This window comes from Anabrus simplex, chromosome 1 (genome assembly GCF_040414725.1).
Source record: "Anabrus simplex isolate iqAnaSimp1 chromosome 1, ASM4041472v1, whole genome shotgun sequence".
NCBI lineage: Eukaryota > Metazoa > Arthropoda > Insecta > Orthoptera > Tettigoniidae > Anabrus > Anabrus simplex.
The window spans coordinates 726,990,179-727,015,229 of NC_090265.1; the positions used below are offsets into that span (position 1 = coordinate 726,990,179).

The 25,051-nt window shown below is 37.4% G+C and overlaps 1 protein-coding gene across 1 annotated transcript in view; it reads right to left on the bottom strand.

The window, feature by feature from the left end:
• The window catches only part of LOC136857426 (ribosome assembly protein METTL17, mitochondrial), a 115,988-nt gene that overhangs the window by 31,589 nt on the left and 59,348 nt on the right, over positions 1–25,051 (bottom strand). Inside the window, exons 6-7 of the mRNA XM_067136079.2 lie at positions 4,724–4,867; positions 4,545–4,634 (exon numbers count right to left, since the gene is read on the bottom strand). Of these exons, the coding sequence (XP_066992180.2) occupies positions 4,545–4,634; positions 4,724–4,867 (234 nt within the window). The remainder of the gene's footprint in view (positions 1–4,544; positions 4,635–4,723; positions 4,868–25,051) is intronic.

The following is a 25,051-nucleotide window of genomic DNA, read 5'->3' on the forward strand; positions in this document are numbered from 1 at the left end:
TTCATTAACCTTCCCTTGTTTAGCCTATTGAGAATTGCTAGGTCTTGTTTAATGTCTGTGAATCTATGGCCTGTTTCACTCATGTGTACTCCCACTGCAGAGAATCTTTTATGTTTCTCCGCATTGACGTGTTCTAAAGTACCTTATTGTGAACTTACGTCCTGACTGCCCTATGTATGTGGCCTTGCACTGATTGCATGTCAGTTTATAAATACCTGAATTCTGGAACCGCTCCTCGCTATTTCGATTGACCATATTGTGGTTGAAAAACTTATGTCTTGTATTGTTATTCGTTGAGAACGCTATTTTGATGCCATGCTTCTTGAATAAATTGGTAATTGCATAAATGTTGGGATTGTTAAAGGTGAACCTTACGTACTTTTTTGTTTGCTCTGATTGTTTTGTTAAGTTTGTTTGTAGTTTATGCTTGCGTTTGGCAATTAATCCGTTAATAGTTTTTCAATTAAAACCATTAATAAGGGCCTGTTGTCGAATAAAGGCTAGTTGTTTATTTCTCTCTTTGTTGTTTAACGAGATTTCAAAAGCTCTATTGATAAAACTGTGGTACGCTGATTTTTTTGTGCGAATCGGGGTGTAGGGAGTTACTATGAATGGTTGTTGGGGTGAATGTAGGTTTTCTATAAATTCCAAAGTGAAATTGGTTGTCTTTTTTAGTTGTGGTCATGTCTAAAAAATTAATCGAACCATTATTTTCTACTTCAACAGTAAACTGTATACTGGGGTCTAAGGTGTTCAACGTGTGTAAAATGCTAGAACTGTCATCATGATCCTTGTCAATTATGGCGTATGTATCATCAACGTAGCGTACCCATAAATCAAGTCCTTTGATATGGTCTATAATGTAGGAATGTTCCAAGTAATCCAAATAAATGTTTGCTAGTATGCCCGAGGCTGGAGCGCCCATGGGGAGGCCATCCTGCCGATAAATCTTACTGTTAAACATAAAATAGTTCTGACTAAGTACGAATTCAAGGATAACCATAAACTCTTCTATTTCGGGTATGCTTACCTTTTTATGTTCTAATAGGTTGGTTTTTATGATTTTAATAGCCTTCTCTATGGGGATATTGGTGTACATATCTCTTATATCTTTTATCTTTTATATCTTTTATATCGATGTATGTAACCTGATATTTTTGTCGGTATACTTCTGATATACCCTCATACCAGCCAACTTTACAAAACCAAAAATCAGATTTTGATATGGAAATCCAGAAAAGTCAGGAGAAATGAGGAGATACAATTAGTAAAAACTGCTTAGTCTACATGTCTCGGCCAGTTGAACACTTATACCGATTCCTAAGTATTTTTTATAATCTGCTTTACGTCACACTAACATGGATAGGTCTTATGGCGACGACGCGATAGAAAAGGGCTAGGAGTGGGAAGGAAGCGGCCATGGCCTTAAGGTACAGCCCCTGCTGTGAAAATGGGAAACAACAGAATACCATCTTCAGGGCTGCCACCAGTGGGGTTCGAACCCATTATCTCCCGAATGCAAGCTTACAGCTGCGTGCCCAGAACAGCACACACCTACTCGCTCGGTCCGATTCCTTAGCTTTGTACATATGACGACTTCCCCATAATCACACATTAAATTCAATAACACATCTAATAATAAAAATTAAGAACACTGCCACTACAACTACAAACAATACGGTGTATTATAATATTACGACACTTATTTTCTCAAAACCCGAGAAAATACTTGAGTGGATGATTAGTCTGTGATAAGCCTTCCGAATATAGTATGAACTCATGCTCCACGTGTGTGAATCAGTCATGCACTTAGATGCTGTTACTTAGCAAATGCATAGATTAATATATTACATCACATGCCTGCGCAATTATGCGAAGTGCAATGCTAGTGTTGACTAGCCTACTTCACTCACCAAACTGATCAAGTCATAAATTAAAATTTGCTAGAATTGTCTCCAAATGGCCACCAAAATCTCTAGAAAAATCACTAGTCGCAATCTTTGAAATTCATAAGATAGGTAACTTAAAGGGTCCACCTTTTCAATACAAATAAATGTTATAATGTTTTTTTTACAACATATTCTTACTTGGAACTAGTTTCAATGCTGTTTAGCACCATCTTCAGCCAAAATGTGAGAAATAGGCATAGGCGTATACATGCAGACGTGTACGTTACACAAAATGTTAGATCATTATGATTAAATAAGAGTAAAAGAGACATAAAATAGTGAATTACAAGGGCTATTTTTTTTTTTTCAAGGTCCGATTGGTCACGAAATGAAACAGCAGTACAAATTTGACACTTTTCTATTAGTAACACTTACTGATACATCACAGCTATTTTTCAACATAGTCGCCTCGCAGATTGAGACATTTGTCATAGCGTGGTACCAACTTGTCAATGCCCTCTTGATAGAACGTCGCCGCCTGCACCTGTAACCATCTTTGTACGCCGGTCTGCAGCGCCTCGTCAGTGTCAAAAGGCTGTCCTCCTAGCCAGCGTTTCATGTGAGCAAAGAGGTGAAAATCTGATGGAGCCAGGTCCGGACTGTATGCTGGGTGATCGAAAACGTCCCACTGGAAACGCTGCAGGAGGTTCGTGGTGGCAGCTGCAGTGTGCGGCCGAGCATTGTTATAGAGGAGGACAATGCCTGATGACAACATCCCTCTCCGCTTATTCTGAATTGCCCGTCGTAGACGTTGAATAGTCGCACAGTATGCGGATGCAGTGATGGTGGAACCACGTTCCATGAATTCCACCAACAGAACTCCTTTCCGGTCCCAGAACACAGTAGCCATACACTTTCTGTTGGAGAATGTTCGCTTGAATTTCTTTGGCTTACTCGGGGAGTGCGAATGCATCCACTGTTTGGACTGCTCTTTTGTTTCTTCCGTTTCAAAATGAACCCATGTCTCGTCCCCCGTGACAATTTTGTTCAAAAAATCCGGTCCTTCATCATGGTAGCGCTGGAGAAACGCTAAAGCGGCGCCCATTCGCTGTGTTTTGTGACGGTCAGACAGCATCTTCAGAACCCATCTCGCACAAAGTTTGTGGTACTGAAGTGTCTCACTCACAATTGTGTAGAGAGCTGACCTGGAAATTTCAGGAAACGAAGCACTCAACACAGAAATTGTGAACCGACGATTTTCTCGAATTGCCTGATCCACACGCTGAACAAGATCATCGGTTGACACACACTTCCTTCCTTGGCCGCCTGCATCATGCACGTCTGTACGCCCTGCTGTAAAGTTCCTGCACCATTGTCGCACTTTGCTGTCGCTCATGCACGTTTCACCATACACACGACTTATTCGGCTGCATTGCACCCCTCAGCCTGAAGAAATCGAATTACACCGCGCACTTCACACTTGGCGGACGAAGCGATCGTTGTAGCCATGTTTACGATCGCGCTGCACGTTCACTACTGACGGGACTGAGGTGAGGCGCATAACGGTCATTTCAGAGACGTTGCGCAACACATCTGCGCAGCGGTTCATCATATATTCGCGGGCGTTTGACTGTCGCGACCGATCGGACCTTGAAAAAAAAATAGCCCTCGTATAAGGTCAGAAATTGTCAGTCATCAAAATGGTCCATGAAGGGTGTTTGTACAGTTTTGATTCACTCTTCATGGACCATTTTGATGACTGACAATTTCTGACCTTGTAATTCACTATTTTATGTCCCTTTTACTCTTATTTAATCATAATGATCTAACATTTTGTGTAACGTACATGTCTGCATGTATACGCCTATGCCTATTTCTCACATTTTGGCTGAAGATGACGCTAAACAGCGTTGAAACTAGTTCCAAGTAAAAATATGTTGTAAAAAAAATAACATTTATTTGTACTGAAAAGGTGGACCCTTCAAGTTACCTACCTTACATTCTCAGTTCAATACGGACAAAAAAATGAAATTCTTAGATTTAAATCTTTGAAATTCTGTTACTAAATTACTAAAAAAACTCCAGGTCTAGCGCATTGTCTCTAGAACTGGCGAAACTGATGTGAACGAAGATGAACATAGCATGCGAGAATGAGAGACAGACAATCAATATACCTGTCACGATAAACAGGTTTCAATAAACATCGCACACCTGCGTGCATTTCTCGTATTAATCAACGTCAATATTTCATTTGAAGGTGGCCAATGTGCGAAAGACTTCCAGCCACTGACGTACTAAGCTGAAATGGCGGGATTTAAAAACATACGTTTATAGTTCACCAAACAATGAGCTAAAATCAGGAGAAATAATTGAATAATCGGGAGGCGGGAAAAACTGTCAAAAATTGGGAGTCTCCCGCCTAAATCAGGAAAGTTGGCAGGTGTACACCCTGTATATACAACAAGAAATGAGGATAACATAACCTAAGAATTCTCAAAAATACCTAAGCATGGTTCATCATATGCCATGAGAATCTCTCAGAGTTAGTGCTCAGTAAACACATAGTGTCCTTGAAAATAATAACACTTGTGACTCAGCCAGATTCAGAATCAAGGTAAAAACAAATACAGTGTTTAGGTAAGTTGGAACACTTACCGGAGCAAACACATGTGCAGGTGGTTCAACAGATCCTGGTTCAGCATTGTTTGATATGTCGAGTATGAATTCCCTTGCTTCATTTACTGCCTGAAGAAGAAAAAAAACAGAAAAAGAAGAATTACTGAAGAGTACAGATAATTTGTAAGAATTTGAGTTATTTTTAAAGACTGGTTCACCTGGAAGCCTGATTTCGTTCCATTTTCTATTACAACCAAGTATCCTTGAGTCTTGTTCCAGAGAGTGAGGAGCGTATCAAGCCTCGCTTTTAAACTTGGCAGCTCGAACAAGGAAAATGCACTCACGACGATGTCGTACTTCAACTGGAAAAGAGATGGAAAAGATATAAGTTGTGTAAGATTCTGCTATTTGCAAGTATCATCAAAACGCATCTTATAACTGATAAAGGATTAGAAATAAATAATTCCACATCTGTTCAATCCCCAGCTACAGATTTCCTCCGATACATCTCGAGAATAATTAGAACTTACATATTTCATTTTGGTTTCGTATTGACAATTTAAATATATAAAATAAGAGTTTTGTCTGCATATTGCTCAGAATTTAAAAAGAATGGTATTTCTGTATTGGTTATGTCCACAGTAAAAAGGAAATTCACTTGTTAATTTTCCGTCATCTCTGTCTGTATCTATGTATGCGCATCACAAGAGAATGGCTGAACCAGGGAGTCTACCGAGTTCCATTTTCAAAATTCCAGTATATTTCCAGTATATTCAGTATAACTATCAACAACATTCCTGTACCTAATGCTATAAATTTTTTTAGAGTTCTTTAGGAAGAATTATACCCTTGATGATTTCAGGTTTGTAAATTTTTGCCAACAAATGTATATTTTGTATTTAGTAAATTCAGTTAGCCTTGATTTTTTAATACAAACAATTTTTTAACATTTTTACATGCCCTCCCTACTCCCCTCACAGCCCTCCACTCCACCTATTGTAAGAGTATTACAGGTAGTATTGTTAATAGAGAATTTAATATGAATATTAGGGGCTGTTATGTTAAATATTTTTGTATTAATTGGGGTAACTTTCCTTACTTTATTGGAGCATAAGGTTTTAGGTTATATTCAGATTCATAAAGGACCTAATAAAGTACAATTTATTGGATATCCACAACCTTTTGCCGATGCAATTAAGTTATTCTCTAAGGAGGGGACATATCCAATAGCATCAAATTATTTGATATATTATTTTTCTCCTATTTTTAGATTGTTTTCAGCTTTGATAACTTGAATAATTTATCCTTTTATGACAACTTTATTTACTTTTAATCTAGGAATTTTATTTTTCTTAGTATGCACAAGCTTAGGGGTGTATACTGTTATAATTGCGGGGTGATCTAATTCTAATTATGCATTATTAGGGGGGTTACGGGCTGTTGCTCAAACAATTTCTTATGAAGTGAGATTAGCACTAATTTTGCTAAGATTTATTTTTTAGTAGATAATTATTGTCTTATAAGATTTATAAGTCTCCAAGGGTACATGTGATTTATGTTTTTAACCTGCCCCCTCATAATGGCGTGATTTTTGTCATGTTAGCTGAAACTAATCGAACTCCTTTTGATTTTGCAGAAGAGGAATTGGAATTGGTTTCGGGATTTAATGTTGAACATAGAAGAGGTGGATTTGCTTTAATTTTTTTGGCTGAATATACAGTACTAGTATTTTATTTATAAGAATATTATTTTGTATGATTTTTTTAGGAGGTGATGTTTTATCGATTTATTTCCAATCTTTAATTAGAAAATGTATACAACTCTTGCTTTGGAAAAAATTACAATCCCAATGAGTACAAAATTGTTTGTAAGACTATTAAAACAATTACAAGACAAAAAGTTGGCAAATTGCCAGTTTCATATAAATGAAAAAAAATCATATTTATAGCTTCATACTATATAACTGTTCATTGCCAATTTACAGTGCTGCATTACACACACACACACACGCACGCATGCACGCACACACACACACACACACAAAATATACTTGAAAAGTCTTATCTGACATCACTGCTTACAGGCTAAGTAACAGTGCACTCTTGGCTGTTTGGATCACTTCGTTATCACTTACATCCGATAAACACAGCCAAAGAAAGAGTATCATATAACACACACTGTGGAAGTAAATCGTTCTTGAATAGATTCTGTACCAGGCTTATTCTAAATAAAAACTTCTTCTAGTCACAAGAAAGACATATATATTAAATAAATCACTTTTATATGCACCACAGAAAAAACAAAATATGTTAGCATATATACAGTAGTTTTAATGCTTTATAATATATGTAATATACAAAAAGTTGTGTGCTATGCTATATAGTTTATACATTTTATAACAAATGTGTGAGTTATTATCATATGTATTTAATTATCAAAGAGACTCAAAAGAGACACACACTTATGACTAATTTTTTCAGTCTTTTCACCTCTTTCTCCAGTTCTCCTGTCTCTTTCTTAGCACTCTGGATAATACACTGGTTCTTCAATTCTGTATGGTGTATTTCTTCTGCTGCTAATTTTATTTTGGCTGCGATGTTATCTGTACTCTTTTTATACTTTTCTAAAGCTTCATTTCTCAATGTTGATACATTTTTGACTGCAGGGATCATCTTTTTTGAAACACCGACAGCTAATTATCCAACAGCTGCAGATACAGCATCATACAGCAGAAGCTGTGCAGTCAAGCTATTTTCATGAAGATTCTCTACTAGGCATTCTTTGTTTATTGATAAACCTCTTTCTACAGTAGCATTGCCGTGAAACAAAACAAGCACTTTTTGTGTGAAGTGGATCAGTTCTTTTGAAACATTGTGTTGAAAATAGGCAGTGCTAAGAAAATGATCCAATTGACCGGTTTTGGGATCAAACTTCTTGAGACACTCCATTACTTCTTCCTTTGATGAGAAATCGAAGTAGTCTCATTTTGCAATATCAGCTTCCATAGGAGATAATTGTTTTTTCTCAACAAGAACTTCTAACGCAGCAGTTACCCTGCAGGTCCTAATAGACGAATTGGTCATAATTGCAGGATTGAATCAGCTGGCACCTCTAACAAACTTGAAAGCAAGAGGGCTTTTGACAAAAATCTTCATATAGATATGAACAAGAAATGTTCTGCAGTCTCCACAGAACTGAAGAACTTTCACATCTTTTAATCCCTTACCTTTTAAAGCTGCTGAGGCTGCATATCCAATGTCAACAGCATGGAAGGGCTTGAGGTGTTCTGTTTTCTTCAAATCAATCGAGAGAAGTTTCTTACTAGTATTTGCTGACTCTAAAATCTGGTTCTTTACACTTCTTCCAATAGGTGATCAAGCATAGTACTCAGATCAGAAAACATAAAAGGCAAAAGAAGATCATTACTCTGATACTTACAAGGGAACACATACATGTGTTACACTCGGATCCGGTTGAAATTTGGTAGGAATATTCGTGGGAGGCAGTAGAATGCTAAGGTCAAAACTGCATGTGCCCAGCGCAAGTTTAAACGCTAAAATTGAACAAATAAATAGTTGTAAAATTAAAAGTGCCGTGGAAGTATTGCGGTGTGGCGGACAGGTAGGGAGGAGCGGAGCAGCGGATGTGAGCACACCGGGCTGTGACGAGTCACGCCAGCAGCCAGGCAGTGTATAGTTAGCACGTTCCCCTTAACTTCCCGATCAGATGTGCAAAACGTAAATATGAAAACAGCGCATGAAACAAGTGTACAAAGGACGATGTTTAAACAACGATGCCAATAAGGTTTGAAAAATTCATGCCCAAGTTCTTTTTACTCGTTGCAATTAGTGCAATAGTAATTGTTCATAAAAAAGTGGGCAAGGCACAGATACTGTGTGCACCATGCACATCTTACAGCGCTGTCGCTTTCACAAGTATTACATTGATTATCGGAAGGCTCTTCTTTGAAACAGTAATCGACTGTATTAACAAATTGTGAAGGTTTTTTTGTTAACATAGCCATATTTGTACCAACTGAACTGCCACATGCTACGAACGCGCGGAGAGAATAACTGGTTGTGCGTCAAAGATTGCACTTTTAAATGGTTGTTTCTTAAATGTACGTTAATATCCAACGAAAATCAGATAAAAAATTGGATGTATGGCTTTTCAGGCGTTTGCTCTATTACCAGCATTTCGTCTTAGGTCTGACACTAGACTCGTCAGAGTGGGATGTGTCAGACCCTACCCACTGATGCTGGGGTGTATGCAGGTGAACTTATCAGAAGCCTCTTATGTGGCACAGTCTAATAACTGCATATGGGAGATAAAACTCCACAATGGAATTAATGCCCGCCTAGCAATTCCAAATGGTAATACTAAATTCCCATGAAGGGAATTAGATATTTTTCCACCAATAGAGCATATCAAAAATCAGATCAAAAATTGGATGTATGGCTTTTCAGGCGTTTGCTCTATTACCAGCATTTCGTCTTAGGTCTGACACTAGACTCGTCAGAGTGGGATGTGTCAGACCCTACCCACTGATGCTGGGGTGTATGCAGGTGAACTTATCAGAAGCCTCTTATGTGGCACAGTCTAATAACTGCATACGGGAGATAAAACTCCACAATGGAATTAATGCCCGCCTAGCAATTCCAAATGGTAATACTAAATTCCCATGAAGGGAATTAGATATTTTTCCACCAATAGAGCATATCAAAAATCAGATCAAAAGTTGGATGTATGGCTTTTCAGGCGTTTGCTCTATTACCAGCATTTCGTCTTAGGTCTGACACTAGACTCGTCAGAGTGGGATGTGTCAGACCCTACCCACTGATGCTGGGGTGTATGCAGGTATGCGGGCATTAATTTCATTGTGGAGTTTTATCTCCCGTATGCAGTTATTAGACTGTGCCACATAAGAGGCTTCTGATAAGTTCACCTGCATACACCCCAGCATCAGTGGGTAGGGTCTGACACATCCCACTCTGACGAGTCTAGTGTCAGACCTAAGACGAAATGCTGGTAATAGAGCAAACGCCTGAAAAGCCATACATCCAATTTTTGATCTGATTTTTGATATGCTCTATTGGTGGAAAAATATCTAATTCCCTTCATGGGAATTTAGTATTACCATTTGGAATTGCTAGGCGGGCATTAATTCCATTGTGGAGTTTTATCTCCCGTATGCAGTTATTAGACTGTGCCACATAAGAGGCTTCTGATAAGTTCACCTGCATACACCCCAGCATCAGTGGGTAGGGTCTGACACATCCCACTCTGACGAGTCTAGTGTCAGACCTAAGACGAAATGCTGGTAATAGAGCAAACGCCTGAAAAGCCATACATCCAATTTTTGATCTGATTTTTGATATGCTCTATTGGTGAAAAAATATCTAATTCCCTTCATGGGAATTTAGTATTACCAATATCTAACGAGTTTAACAAAATTCAATCGTACAAAAGACGAATAAATTGCTTCCAAATGTAGAAGACCAAAACATCTAACAGCTGGATAAGTCCAGTGGCGCCTTTTGGAATTGTTTGAACATTAATGATTTTCTTACTTCTTACTTTAGCATTTAAAATACTTTCTTATGTCTGTCCGGTCCACGAATTGAGAATTAAAACGCTGTACTCTGGTACTAGCTCACAATAAACATCCCATAACCATTTCTGCACAAGTTCCTTGGTTAGTTTTCCAGACTTTGAAGACAAAGTGTACAATTTTTGGTGCGGTAAATAGATTTTTTTCTATATTAGGACCACATTTGCCATTTTTTCTTTCAAAATCACTAGCAACTTTGGCAGAAGTTGTCCGTCTGCCAAAATTATTGGCTGTATTGTGTAGCTATGAGTTAGCGAATTCATAGATTGCACTTCCGCTAATACCAGTACGACTTTCTCCTTGTTCATTATGGGCCCTGCCAGAATGGAACTCTTCTTGAAAACCAGACTGATCAGTATTAAACATGCACTCTGGGCCGTGACTTTCTGTTAACTGCCACACTTCTTTCACAAACAGTGTCAAGTTACAATTAGTATCTTCTTGTTCAAATTGCTATTTTAGATACGAATTTGCAAATCTTTCTTGATCCAATTTTAAATCTCTTTTTAAAATGAGACGCTCGAAACGTGTTGTAGCTAACTATATGAGCGTAGTTTAAAGCCCATTATTTATATTTATATCGTGAACAATTTTGTTTCATTGTCTACTTCCTTTGAACTTCCTGTACTATAAGTCTTCTTCGTAACAAATTAATTTTTTTCTCCCATTGTGTCACCATTTTCAAATCGTTGTTCCCACCGGTAAAGCTCTTCCCGGCACTTTAATTTACAAAACCTGTGTTTCACTGATGCGAAACTCCTCTGTTTCCCACCTTTGTTTCACCAATATTCGACGACCTTCTTCTTATTGGGATTGGGATTAGGCATCGTTAAGCCGTTGTTGTGGATGCAGGGTTAGGAGCAACATTTTCGGAGACGGGTTCAAATATCGGTGTTTCAATATTGTCTTCCTCGAAAACAAAGTCACCATCTGACATATCCAATGTTCCATCCAGTTCGACTGTCGCATCGGTATCCAAAACCCTGTCGGCAATTAGACCTGTAAAATGGAGACAAGAACGCAATTCCTGTGAACGCTTGTTTTTCTCATAAAATATATATAAATAGCCTGGTCTACTTACGATATAATTTCAATCGCAAATTCCTTTCATCTTCAGAAAATGGGTGTCCTTTTTGGTTAAACTCTACAAAACAATTCTGAATGCACACTACCATGTTCCATGAATTGAATGACTTCTGTAGTGGGCGTTTTGTTGTATCTAGGTGTAAAAAATCAATTATTACCACACAACGTTAAAAGTAAATATACAGTTACCATTCATAAAAATGACTATAAGAACATGTAATTTTACCCGTCATTGTAAGAACGTTGTCTCATCGGACGACTATTCAATGTGCACCTCTTGATCTGTTTTGACGTTTCTAATTGGGAAGATAAGACGTATGTGCGAACTGCAGTGCAGTAAAGGAGAGTGGCCGGGAGAGGTGTCATTTATTCGACTCGAGCAAGCAGCCCGACAGTATGCTGTCTGGCTGCTGCAATGACATGAAAGATATAGGGTGCTAAACATATTCGTTACAACGACCCTGACTGAAGCTCAGGGAACTACGGCTGCCATGACAGTTGCAGGCAAGAGAAGTTGACACTTCGATACTGGGCAAGTCGCATGTCACTTTAGCTTAGTCGTATTATTAGTTCAACTATAGATGCAGTTTTTTTTTAAGTCATTTAAAAGTAGCAAGTTCAGACGTTGTTTGAAAACACTGTTACAATTGAAGGGCTCGGTGGAATATAGTCATAAGCCACCATCTTGTTGTTTTTGAGATGTTCATGCCATCGTATTCTTTAAATTTCCCTCTTTAATATCACACTAAGAAGTTTCTTGTATTTATAAAAGATGGCAGCATATGTTAGGTGGAAGTTCTTTACTTTGCCATATAGTGACAATTTCAGAACTAACAGAGTCATAAGCCACACCAAAATGGCGTCGAAATCAAGAGTGAATGAGGATTTATCTCCTGTTCAGAGGACTTTTGAGAATAATGAAGCTGAAAGTGAAGAGTCAGATCCATTTGATACAGATGGTGATGATTCTTGGCACCCATCAAGCAACAGTTCCAGCTCTAATGACAACTTGATAAGAGTATAGACACATTTTATCATGGATAACCTCTAGTTTGTGGCTTGTGACTGTATTTTACTCATTTTACTTACTTTACAAATAACTCGTATCTTATGAAAATGCATGAACAACAGTGTTAGATTTTATAACCATAGAACAATAATTTAGTAGAACTACCAATATTAACAATAATATTTACATATAATATCATGTGAAAGCAATTAGCAGTTACATTTCTGTTGATGTGGCTTATAACTATGTTCATCTGAAATTGTCTGAATTTGATACTCCTAATTTTATAGCTTGAAGTTAGTAGAATGCCTGAGGAATCACCAATAGTATATGCCCCAGATGAATGGGTGGATGTTGTAAAGTCAGCAAGTCCAAAAAACGTCATTGTGACAAAAATGAAAAGAGATGACTTCAAAACTTTAGATGATCTCAAGTCATTGCTATCAATACCCACTAAATTCACAACTAGAGATTCAGTTCACTTCAGTGAAGCTACACAATTTCATTTGAATTTCAAAGACCCTTTTGAGCTAGGTAGGGGCTGCCTGGCCGAGGCGGTAAAGGCATGCTCGGTTCGCCCGGAAGGACGTGGATTCGAATCCCCGTCAGGAAGTCGTAAAATTTAAGAAATGAGATTTCCACTTCCAGAGGTGCATATGGCCCTGATGTTCACTCAGCCTACACCAGAAATGAGTACCAAGTTAATTCCTGGGGGCAAAGGCGGCCGGGCATAGAGCTAACCACTCTACCCAATCACGTGCCGAGGATAACAACGGTGGAATTCTTTACCTTCCACTCCTCCAAGGACCTTCATGGCCTGTACAGAGGTGACTTTGCTTTGCTTTTCAGCTAGGTGTTAAGCACTGTTATACTACATTAGGGCCAGTTCAGTATGCAAACATTCGCACCAAGAAGAAAAGAAGATTTGTGGAACATGATCCATTTCAGCTCAGAGTAAAAAACAGAAATCAACTCCCTGTCAACCAGAAGAAATTTACTGATGTCATATCTCTCATGTCATTCATTCCTGTAGCCAATCAACTTATCTTCATGTCCCTTACAGGATATAATGTTGAAAATAATGATGTGGAAGAATTCCCTTGAGATACACATTGTTTTTCTTTAAAGTATTTGTATTCATTCCCAAATATTGTGTTTTCTTAAATTGAGTGTGTTCATTCTCAAATATTGTGTCTTTATAATTAAGTGTAGTCTTATTAATTCTCTAATATTGTGCTATTCTTGATAAATAAACATTTATTCGCCCTCAAGTACTTAAATTTATTTCCGGGAAATAAAGTCATAAGCCCATGTTAGTTACCTCGTTCATCAAAAATGCTCTTAAATCATATTCTAGGGCAAAGTGTTGTTTCACTGTCTCCCATATGTTTTATAACATATACAAGTGTTCATTTATACAAGGAAAGTTGTTACAAATTTGGTGGATGATTTACAGATTTGCGCTGAACTTTTAAGTTGTCATTTACTCAGAACTAAGTTATTGTGGCTTATGACTACATTCCACCGAGCCCTTCGATTAATAATCATAGGACTTTTAATGAAATAAGCGCAGCAAATCTGGCGGCCGTTTGGTCGGAAAGAAGATGAACAGTATTAATTCGTAATACAGTAATACGCGTTTTCCATTATCAAGATGCCCATGTCATGCGCAGCATTTACTTCACCAATCGCCATCAGAAAGGGGTTAACGTTACATTTCACAAGTAGGCCCTATGTATGAACAACTATTTGCGAGTTGTTTTAGTATAAGCCTAAACCCAATTTCATATTGTACCACGGAGGCATAGGCCCTGGCACATATAAATTACAAATTTTATTTTCTAGCATACAATTCAGTTTCAATACGTGAACAGCTGTGTGATAGAATGTTCTCGTACCTACTGCACTCCACGAGCCAAAATGCAAGTCAAGCAAGGTCAAGTGACGTCACCACCGCTTGCAGCTTACTTCCTCTACCGAAGTTCCTCGGCTATTTTCATGAACTTTTTAATGCCTGGACCGATTAACACAAGACCAATGTTGAATTGTAGCCAATGTTCTGGAAACAAAACCCTGCAAATTTGAAATCAATCCATCCAGTGGTTTCCGAAATATGACAATTTAAAGTTTGGGAGAAATACTCGCCCCCTCATCACCTGATTCCAAGCGCTGCCAACCAGACATGTATATATAGGCCACTGGGCCAAGGCCATAGCCAGTGCAGTCCCGTGTACAGACTAGTGTGTGCAGAAAGTATGCTCCAATGTAATAGAGAAGAAAAATGTTCCACCGATCAATACATTTATTGTGAATGAATTATTGCACTAGTACCGGTTTCGGCCTATCTTGGCCATCATCAGCTAGCACACAAATTTACAGTCATTAGACAAAATTAGAAAGATGTTACGTTAGAGCATCCGGATGTCTAATGAAAAATGGAAGTAAAATATATTGCAGTATGTTGCGTTAAAATATCTCTGATTAAAAGTGGTGATGGTTATAATAAACTAAAACCTATTGATTGAGCATGGACATGAGTACATAAACACGTTAAAATATATATGCCACATCATAAGACACTAAAAATATAGCACATTAAATACATTAAAACATGGTATATTTTTAAAACGTCTATTAAAATTTGAGTTCATGTTGCGTTGCATTCATTCTTCAATCCTCTTGTAGTTCTTGTGTTGATTAAGCTGTATTAGGTGAATATGAGAATGTTCTATGGCTGATATACTTTGTATTGGTATGTTATAAGAACTCTTGTAATTAAAATTTGAAAATTGAGTACTGTGCAATTCAACTGTTGACGTAGTCAGATAAGATTTATATATACAGCAAGATAGGGTTTAATTTTAGAGCAGTTGGTGGTGACACCTCTCTCGTCTATGCACGTTATATGGTTGTTATCTGTAAAGAAAAGCTAATATGAGTATAGCGTATGTATGAAGTATGCCTTACTTTTGAGTTGCGACCTTTACCAGCATATCTGTCTTACGTTTTTGAAATATTACCTGTGCATACACATATGTAAATATTACTCCGGTCTCTTAATTCTAAGTATCGGGTCGCAAGTCACACAAAGATTCCAAACTGGAATTGTATTCTCGAGCATAAGTTCTAACATATGGCATATAATCATTTCTCAGGGTAAAACTCACTTCGTTGTTCCTAAATGCATTAAATAAATCGCGGATTCCGTTGAAGAGTCGCCATCCGTTGAAATATTTATAATATATCCTTATATTAAAAGAAGTTATCAGATCCTCACCTAATATTAAGCGTAAGCTAGCTCAATAATTCCGTATGCTATCCTACTACTACCTACTTAAGGATTATAAATGCAAAATCAAATCTATATACAATTTATTAGCATGCTAATGTATAATTACAATGAATCATATATATTCATTGGCAATAAGGAAAGGAAAATCGTAATATTTTAAGTATCATCCCCAAAGTGCTTGGATTCCGGAATAAACATATTTGAAAAACGTTCAAATCTTCAATACATTTGCTTACATAATTGATAATAACCAAATTATACCATATCTTCCATGATTAAATTCGTATGAGGGGACAAATAGGGATCAGACCTTTATTAAATCAAGGAGGAGTGGAATATCTTTCATTTAATGTTGTTTGGAATTTTCTTTGGGGCATAAGTTAAGTTTTATTTTGGTTTTCGGTCTATTTGACCAACAATTTAAATATACGTTTGGCTTCTTGTTAGTGACTTTCCACGTTACGAGATAAGCATTAGCATTTTTAATTATGGGTTCAAAACACCCATATAGTTACCAAAAATTCCTATCATAACCCAAATGAATAGATTAATTCAGTACATCACCATCTGTACAACATAAACTAAATAAATCTAGTACGGAGTGCCATAGATTTGACGGTACGTCATTCTAATCTGCGAAAATCGTGCCATACAGTGCAAGTCATGTGCTAAAATATTTACATACTCCCAAATATTTCTTCGCTGTGCCATAGTTTCGATAAAGCAGACCGTACTTCGTGTAAGCGCTAACATGCTGACCTTCAAATACGTAAATGTGCGAGATTTCATTCTACTCCTAAAGATATATACATCGTAATACGTAACAAACACGTAACCTCACCATATCCTCTTCCGAAAGTTACAACGAAACAAAAACAGCATGGATCGAAATATGCATTCAACTCAACATGGCCTATATTCATTACTTGCAGTGCTAACCAAAATCTAAATATAATATGTAACACAGGAATCCGCACTTCATTTATCTATCCCATTCTTCAATAACGAACAGAAGCATGTTTCCTCATTTTACATATAACATGCCACATTAACATTTCATTTCCTCTGTAAATATATATATCTTCATATTTAAAATATATCATCACTCAATTCCACTAAAATAACCCCTGTGTTACGGACGCAGTATTCAATAACCTGACTATACTTTATACACTGCAACTTCGTAATATCAAACACTTCTTTACCATATTATTATCATACTGGCCATGGTTGGTATACATATTAACCAGAATTTCTAGGTTACGTCTTATATCTCGCTTATATTTATACATCCACAACTGGTTAAACGCTTCACGGTCTATACGTATTAATTGGCACAAAACATGCATAAATACTCAGTCAGATCTAGTTTCCAATAACCTTAACATTATCACATTAGCACTGCAGTTATATAGCACAAAATAGCACTTTTCATCGGCTAATGAATCGCATTTGTATTCATATATCTTCTCATTGGCACTTGATCTCTTATATCTAGCACTCCTGTACACCTATAAATATTTTTCATTAATTGATTTGAAATTCATTACGATGCAACTCGTAATACTTATCTCGTAACTGGATTTCTGCTGGCTCTCAGCTGGACTACGGCATCATGGAACAGGCAATCGCTGCGATCCGAAGACTACGTCATCTGCGGCTTCATCTTGGGTCTTGGCTTGAGCTAATCAGTCTTGAGCAAAACATTTCCTCTGTTTAAGCTGAGTCCATGTCACCAGTCATCATGCAATCATAAAAAAAACAAATACATGGTAGAGTATATATAGTATGCTGGTGAAAAATAGGCAATTCAATTCCCAATACTTGTTGTTGGAAACTCGTGTTAGACGAAAATATTCTTTTCTTTAAATTTATAATGTTCTCTAATTTGGCCTATTCCTTGTTCTTTCTTTTGCTTAAACAGCTATTGCCTCCCTCCTGGAAACAATAAATTTTGCCGTTATGGTACTACTTTCGGCAACGTGTAATTCAGCTGAAGCTTTCTTTCCCCGATTCTGACTTCAGATCTCACAGTGACGAATATTTCTTTCAAATATACTCCTTTTCCGTATTGTATTCTTGCAGATAGAGTCTTCTATTCCGTTAATATATCAATATTTCCGTATGTGACGTTGAGTTGATCTTTTAATAATCTTATTGTAAGCCGTGCAGCTTCCCTTAAACTTGTATCTTTCATCAGTCACAAAGTAGTCAAGAATCGTTCTCTTTCAAATTTTTTCCGTCCGTCATTATTTAACTCTTGAAATTCTTTTCCCTTGCGGCCGGGCGATATCGATTTATTCGATCACTACTCTGTGTACTTGCACCTGAAGTTATTGTCCGCCATCTTTGTCCACTGTATTCCTTCCATTGACGGCCGCTAATGTAACGTAATGGTACATTTCACCTCCACGTTAACTTTAAATATGTTGGATACAACATATTTAATCCGCTCTTCCATATACTTGTATAATGGACCTTTACGTTACATTATCCTCATTCTCTGTATCACATTTCATGTTTGATTATTTCTAAATTTCTTCCGTATAGTCACTCCTGATCGTTTTTATTCCCATTATTTGTCTGACATTCAATATATGGATCATTTTCTTTCTCAGTGATTTCTAAGGTATTATTTGGCCTTAATCCTTCATTTTCTCTGTAATAGTATTTGAGGTTTGCTGCGTTATATACCCCTTTATATGTCCCTGACATATTTTCGATCTGGTATGCGTTGTTTCCAAACACTTTCTTAATGATATATGGTCCATCATATAAATGTGCAAATTTCGCAAATACCTTCCCTATGACGTTGGAATTGGGCGTTTTCTTAACTAATACAAGATCATTTACTCTTAATTGACGGTGAAACTTTTTGTTTCGTAACCTCCTGAGCCTCTTCCGTGATTGATCCTCCAATTTTGCGCGTACCATACTATTTAATTCCTGACCACTCAGTCTATCTTCCACTAGCCTTTCTATTACTTCATCCCATGGCCTATGTGGGATTTCATCTCTATGTAATACACTTGGGATCTGTCCAGTTGATTCATGTACGGTATTATTTATACTGTGCTCAATTATTGGTATTACATCAATCCATCTCCAATGTTTATTTCCGCAGTAAATCTGACAAAACTTCGAAATCTCTTTCATACATCGCTCTACTGGATTTGACGATGGGTGCCTAATTGAACACATCACATGTTTTATATTCAATCTTTCCATAGCTTCACGGAACTGTTCTGACGTAAACTGAGTACCATGATCGCTCACTACTCTCTCAGGTTTTCCCATTCTTGGTATGACACCATTAATGAACGCGTGGAGGACTTGTTTCGAATTAGCTCTCTGTATTGGTCGTAAAACTATATATTTAGAGAATATATCCATCGTCACTACGATGAACTTTCTTCCTTTACTAGCCACTGGAAGTGGTCCAAAAATGTCGATTGCGAATATCTCTTTTGCTCCTTCTGGTATTATTGCTATCGGTTGGTGTGTAAGTAATCTTGCATTATGTTTAGTTCTCTGGCAGATGTCACATGTCCTAATCAATTTCCTAATCATTGCCCTCATTCCTTTCCAGGTAAATCTTTCCAAGACAGTATTTAGCACTTTGTCCACACCCCCGTGTCCAGTGGTCCGGTGGGTCAACCATATTAACTCTTTTTGTAATTGGGTTGATATCACAATTCGTGCTTTCCTCTGACCTTCAAGAAGATACTTATTTAATCTTCCATTTATAATCCGGTATGTCTGTGTTATGTTTGTTTCCGTAGTCTGCCCTTCCAATTTATCCAGTATTTTAGCTAGATTCTCATCTGCCCTTTGTAATACCTCAATATTTCGCAGCCTTTCAATGATTTGCTCGTCATGGTCATCCAACTCTATTTGATGTACTAACTCTTCCGTTGGTTCTGGATTTCTACTCAAAGCATCGGCCAATATATTATCCTTTCCTCTACAATGTTCTATTTTCAACTGAAACTGCTGTGTGAATAATATCCAGCGCGTTACTCGTTCGCTTGCCATTGCGGCCTTCAAACCAAAGACTAACGCCTTATGATCAGTGCGTATGGTGACGGGATATCCACTTACTATTTTCGCCCATTGCTGCAATGCGAATACTATTGCCAAAAGTTCTTGCTCGGTTGTCGTGTAATTTTGTTCATGCTTTCTTAATTTACGGCTTGCAAATGCCAAATATATTCGCTTCTTTCCGTCTTCTGGTTCTTCTTGATACAAGCATGCACCGATTCCAATCCTAGATGCATCGGATTGTATTATGAATTCTTTCTCGTAATCAGGATAACCCAATCTGATACAATTCGCCATTAATTCCTTCATTTGTACGAACGCCTTTTCTGCTTCATTTCCCCATTTCCACCTATTATTTATTTTTAATAACTCCTGTAACGGTGCTGCTACCTCGGTATACCTATCACAGTGATCTGCAAAGAATTGCGTCATTCCAAGGAATTGTCTAATCTGCTTTATTCTTGTTGGCCTCGGGAAATCACATATTGCTTTAATTTTAGCTGGGTTAGGTCGTATTCCTTCACCGTCGATAACATGTCCAACAAAAGGGATCTCTGGCTGGCAGAACTTTGACTTTGCAACATTGACTTTAAATCCAGTGTTCTTCAAGTTATCCAGTCATTTTTCAAGTCTCTCACAGTGCTCTTCGTAAGTTCTTGTTGCCAGGATTAAATCGTCAACATAAGAAGTCACATAACTCTTTACTTCTGCTGTCAAATTTCTATCCAGAGCCCTGATGAGAACAGCACAACTATTTTTCAACCCAAATGGGAGTCTACAGTAAGCATATGTTTGATTGTCGAACATGAAACCAGTCAATAGTCGTGACTTCTCCTCCAACACAATATGATGGAATGATGACGTGAAATCAAGGCTAGAAAAGTACCTCATGTTCTTGAATTTCTTAATGATGTCCTTAATTTTCGGTACCTTATCATATTCTGGAATTAGCTTCCCGTTTATAGACCTCGCGTCTAGGCAAATTCTGAGGCTACCGTTGCTTTTCTTTACGATTACTAATGGGTTCAAATATGGTGTAGCTGTTTTAACTATTATCTCATCATCCAACATCTCCTGGATTATTTCTTTCACTTGCTGGAAATATTTTTCAGGTATATCATACAGCTTTGCTTTATACGGTGTCCAATCGTTAACCATCAGCTTGTATTTGAAATTGGGGATTTTTCCTGGTTTGTTCTTAAATATTTCTGAATATTTCTTCAAAATTTCGTACAACCTGGTTTTCTCCTCTGGCGAAATCTTAGCTTCCGAAAGGCTTTTCCATATTTCTTGATCCTTTTCTTCTTCCTCTAAACTCAATATTCTTTCAATAGTGTGGGCTATCTCTGATTCTGCTGCCTGATTTGAGCTTTGGTTTATGACATTGCTCTCCTGGTCATGGCCATTTGTCTCTCGACCTACAATTCTCATGTGTTCTGACAGATCCTTCCTAATGCTTATTCTGAGTCTTTCTGTGGTTTCCTTCCCATGTTCTTCGCTAATTGGAAACCTAATTTCCTGTCTCTCCATATCAATGACCATTTTCGTAGCAACCATGAAATCCACGCCTAAAATAATATTGTACTTTATTCTGTTCATAATTATAAATGGGTGCTCAAATCTTCGGTTCCCTATTCCGATATTCAAATACGTTTGCATTTTGCATTCCACAGTTTTGTCTGGTATAATTCCCTTGATTTTTATTCCTGACACAGGTATCGTTGGTAATTTCATTTTCCTCTCCAACTCTAAGAATAACATATTCGAGATCACACTAATACTTGCCCCAGAATCTATCAGACAATGGGTCCTCATTTCGTTTACTCTTACTATAATTATTGGTAAATTTACTCCTTGTGGTCCTACATTCGATGATTCATCATATAGTAAATCTTCCGGTTGTATTTCCCATGATTCGATCTGCGCAATTAACCAACTAATAATTTTGCCATTCGATTTCCTTTCTTTATTGCACCTATCATTTATGCCTAATTTATAATCGACGTTTTTTTTTTTCTTCTCGGAAACGTCTACCCCTGCACTAAAGTTTTGTGCGTTCGGATTCAATCTTCGTTTCGCTGCCTCCATCTTCTTGTATTCCTGGAGTTCTAAGCTCTCCGCACCTTCTATATCACCTACCACTTCTTTATCCTTAATAGCTTGTTCCCATTTATCCTTATTGTTTGAACTTTCCCTTAATTCTTGGATATATTTTCTCTTGGCAAATTCTCTACCTCTGAAACTTTGTTCTCTTCTTCCTTCGTAGGGTTGTCTTCTTCGGAAATTATTCCGAGCTCCGTTTCCTGCGTATCTATTATTTGTCCTATAATATGGTACATATCTATCGCTCGTTTGATATGTCCGTCGATTTACATATCCTTTCTGGCATTGGCATCCCTTCGCTTCTTTCTTTCCATCCATTTCCCGGTTTCTAACACCATTCTTAAGTTCTCTCCATCTATTATTCTCCACATTATCCGGCGTTATCACATTTATCGATGCCTCATTCTCTGCATTCCTCATTAACCTGGTTGTGGGATGTGCAGTTGCCATGTCTAGCTGCCTTAGCCGGTCTTCCATTTCTATGGCAGTCTGAACATTTGCTACTGCCAAGTGCCTTTGCACCTCGGGCGGAAATTGCCTCTGGATTGTTTTTATCGCCTCCAATTCGCTTGGTGCGGCGTCCAGATCTTGAAATCGTTGAAATTGGAATGCGAAATAGTCTGAGTATCTTGTTTGCCCATTAAATGCGAATTTTCGGGAGTATAGCTCCATCCTAAGCTGTAATTGTGCCTCTGAGCTCCAGTACCTTCGCAAGAATGCTGTTTTAAATTCCTCATAATCATGAAAGCTGTACCTAAATGCTTGGTACCATATGCCAGGGTTAGAATCCAAGTGCTTTTCAACTATTTTTAGCTTTCTTTCATTCGGAATCTGATTAGCCCTAAAATAATCCTCCATTTCCCGAAGAAATTGCTTAGGTGATAAACTTGCGGTATTATCAAAATGTTTTGGTCTATCATCAACTGTCTTAATAATATTTATTACGGCTGGACCTCCACTGCTACAATTCCCGTTTCCAATTATTCCACCGTTAATAACTTGGTTGGAATCCGTCGTCATCGTCGGTGTTGTTTCTCTCTCGTTCATTCGAATATCCATATTCCCTAACATACTGGATCCTGTATTTTGGTCATGTACCCTTAATTCCTGTATCTCTTTTCGGATAGTCCGCAACTCCCTTTCCGTATTGTTAACTCTACTGTCAACCTCATTCTTATTCCGCTCTACTTCCTCTCGGATTATATCTATTTTATTCGCTACTTGCTCTCTCGCCAAGATAAAATTTACTTCTATTGACTTATTTGTATTTCCTATTACCTCATCTAACTTTTTCATCCTCTCTTGATACTGTTCCCATCTCTCTGTGGAATCTAATTTCAAGTTTTCCAAATTCTCCGTCAAACTCCTCATCTCCTTCTCCTTTAGAGTTCGTATAGCCTCTCTACTTTCCTTCAATTCCTTGCTGACCTCATTTATTTTTTTATTAACCTCTTCACTCCTATTTTCCATAATTTCCATCATTTGATTACGCAGCTCATCGATATCTGTCTTAATTTGCGTGACTTCGCTTCCAAATTTCTCAATTTCCGTTCTTATGACCTCTTTCATTTCTTCCCTCATTTCTTGCTGCCTCTCATTTTGCCTGTTAATCTCTTCTTGCTGCTTTTCATCCTGTCTGATAATCATTTCTTGAAATCTCTCGTTAATCATCTCTTGGAACTTTTCATTTTGCTCTCTTGTTTTCTCGTTGTCCTCATTAATCATTTGCTGGAATCTTTCTTCCTGCCTACTAATTATTTCTTGGAATTCTTCATTTCGCTTTCTTGCTTCCTCCTGTCTTTCTCTTCTTTCTTCTTCATTTCGCTTTCTTGCTTCCTCCTGTCTTTCTCTTCTTTCTTCTTCATTTCGCTTTCTTGCTTCCTCCTGTCTTTCTCTTCTTTCTTCTTCATTTCGCTTTCTTGCTTCCTCATTGTGCCCATTAATCATCTCTTGAAATTTCTCATTCTGCCTTCTTGTCTCTTCCTGTCTTTCTCTTCTTTCTTCCTCATTCCGTTTTCTTGCTTCTTCTTCTCTTCCTTCCATTTTGTTAATCATTTCTTGGAATTTTTCATTTTGCCTGCTAATTATTTCTTGGAACTTTTCCAAAATTCCCTTTTGATTATCCCTAACTTCCTGTATCGCTTCGTCTCTCTTCCTGACTTCCTCCTCAGTTACCTTTTGGTATCCCTCAAGTTGGGATTTCAACTGGGCTAAATTCGACATCTCAATATTGTTTATAATTCTCTAATGTACCTGTTAAATTCTCTATAAGCCTAACTTTCTCTATGTATTCCTTAACTCAACTAATTCAATCTCTAAATATTACTATAATACAGTCTGACAGACTTAATTATACACTTATTCTACTACTTCTAGTACTTCAATAAATTCTTTCTTAATTAGGAATGTTCACCCAAGACTACTTTAGCTCAACCCAAACCAGCCTGTCCAAGTCACACAAGAATCCAAACATTTAAAATAATAATCATTTTCAATTATGTTTATCCCTTGTTTACTTAGCCTACATATACAATAAATAAAATTAACATTGCATTAATACATTTCCATTATCCTAAGTACCTAACGAAATTTTCTCGGAACAATCTAAATAAATGCATATTCAATCCTTTTCCTACATTATTCCTAGTATAAGAAATCATCCTTCATCGCATGCCATATTTGCATCCGCAATCCATCATGCTTCATCTCATTCTTCCATACAGCCTCATAGTTACATTCTAATTCAATGTGCAGCTTTCTTCTTGATCAGGGTATACCATATTATGTTTGCCATCCTCTTTTTCTATTATTTCTCTTCACCGCTATAATCTGACCTCATATATCTTCATGTCATCCATAATCAGTCTTCTCAATATTCCTTTATCGCGATATATTTTCCTCCTCAGTTACCTTTTTCAACGGCTCACTTCACGAATAAAAGCTCAGAATATTACAGAACAGCCAGGGTATCTTTTTCAACTTGCTTGAGGCTACGGCATCATATACCCATGTCCAATCCAATCATCCATATCTCATTTTCAATATCTGCTCCATAGTCAAATTATAAAATTTCTGTACACCCAGAATTCAATTAATCATCCGACCTCTTCAAACTTGCCTCACGGTCGGGACAAAATTTAATAACATTTGGCGACTACGGTACCTTACTCTTCAACTTGCACCACGTATGGGCGGCAATTTTATATAGTATACGACGATCACGGTACCTTTCTCTTCAACTTGCACCACTGTTGGGCGTCAATTTTTATATATGCCTTACTTTTGAGTTGCGACCTTTACCAGCATATCTGTCTTACGTTTTTGAAATATTACCTGTGCATACACATATGTAAATATTACTCCGGTCTCTTAATTCTAAGTATCGGGTCGCAAGTCACACAAAG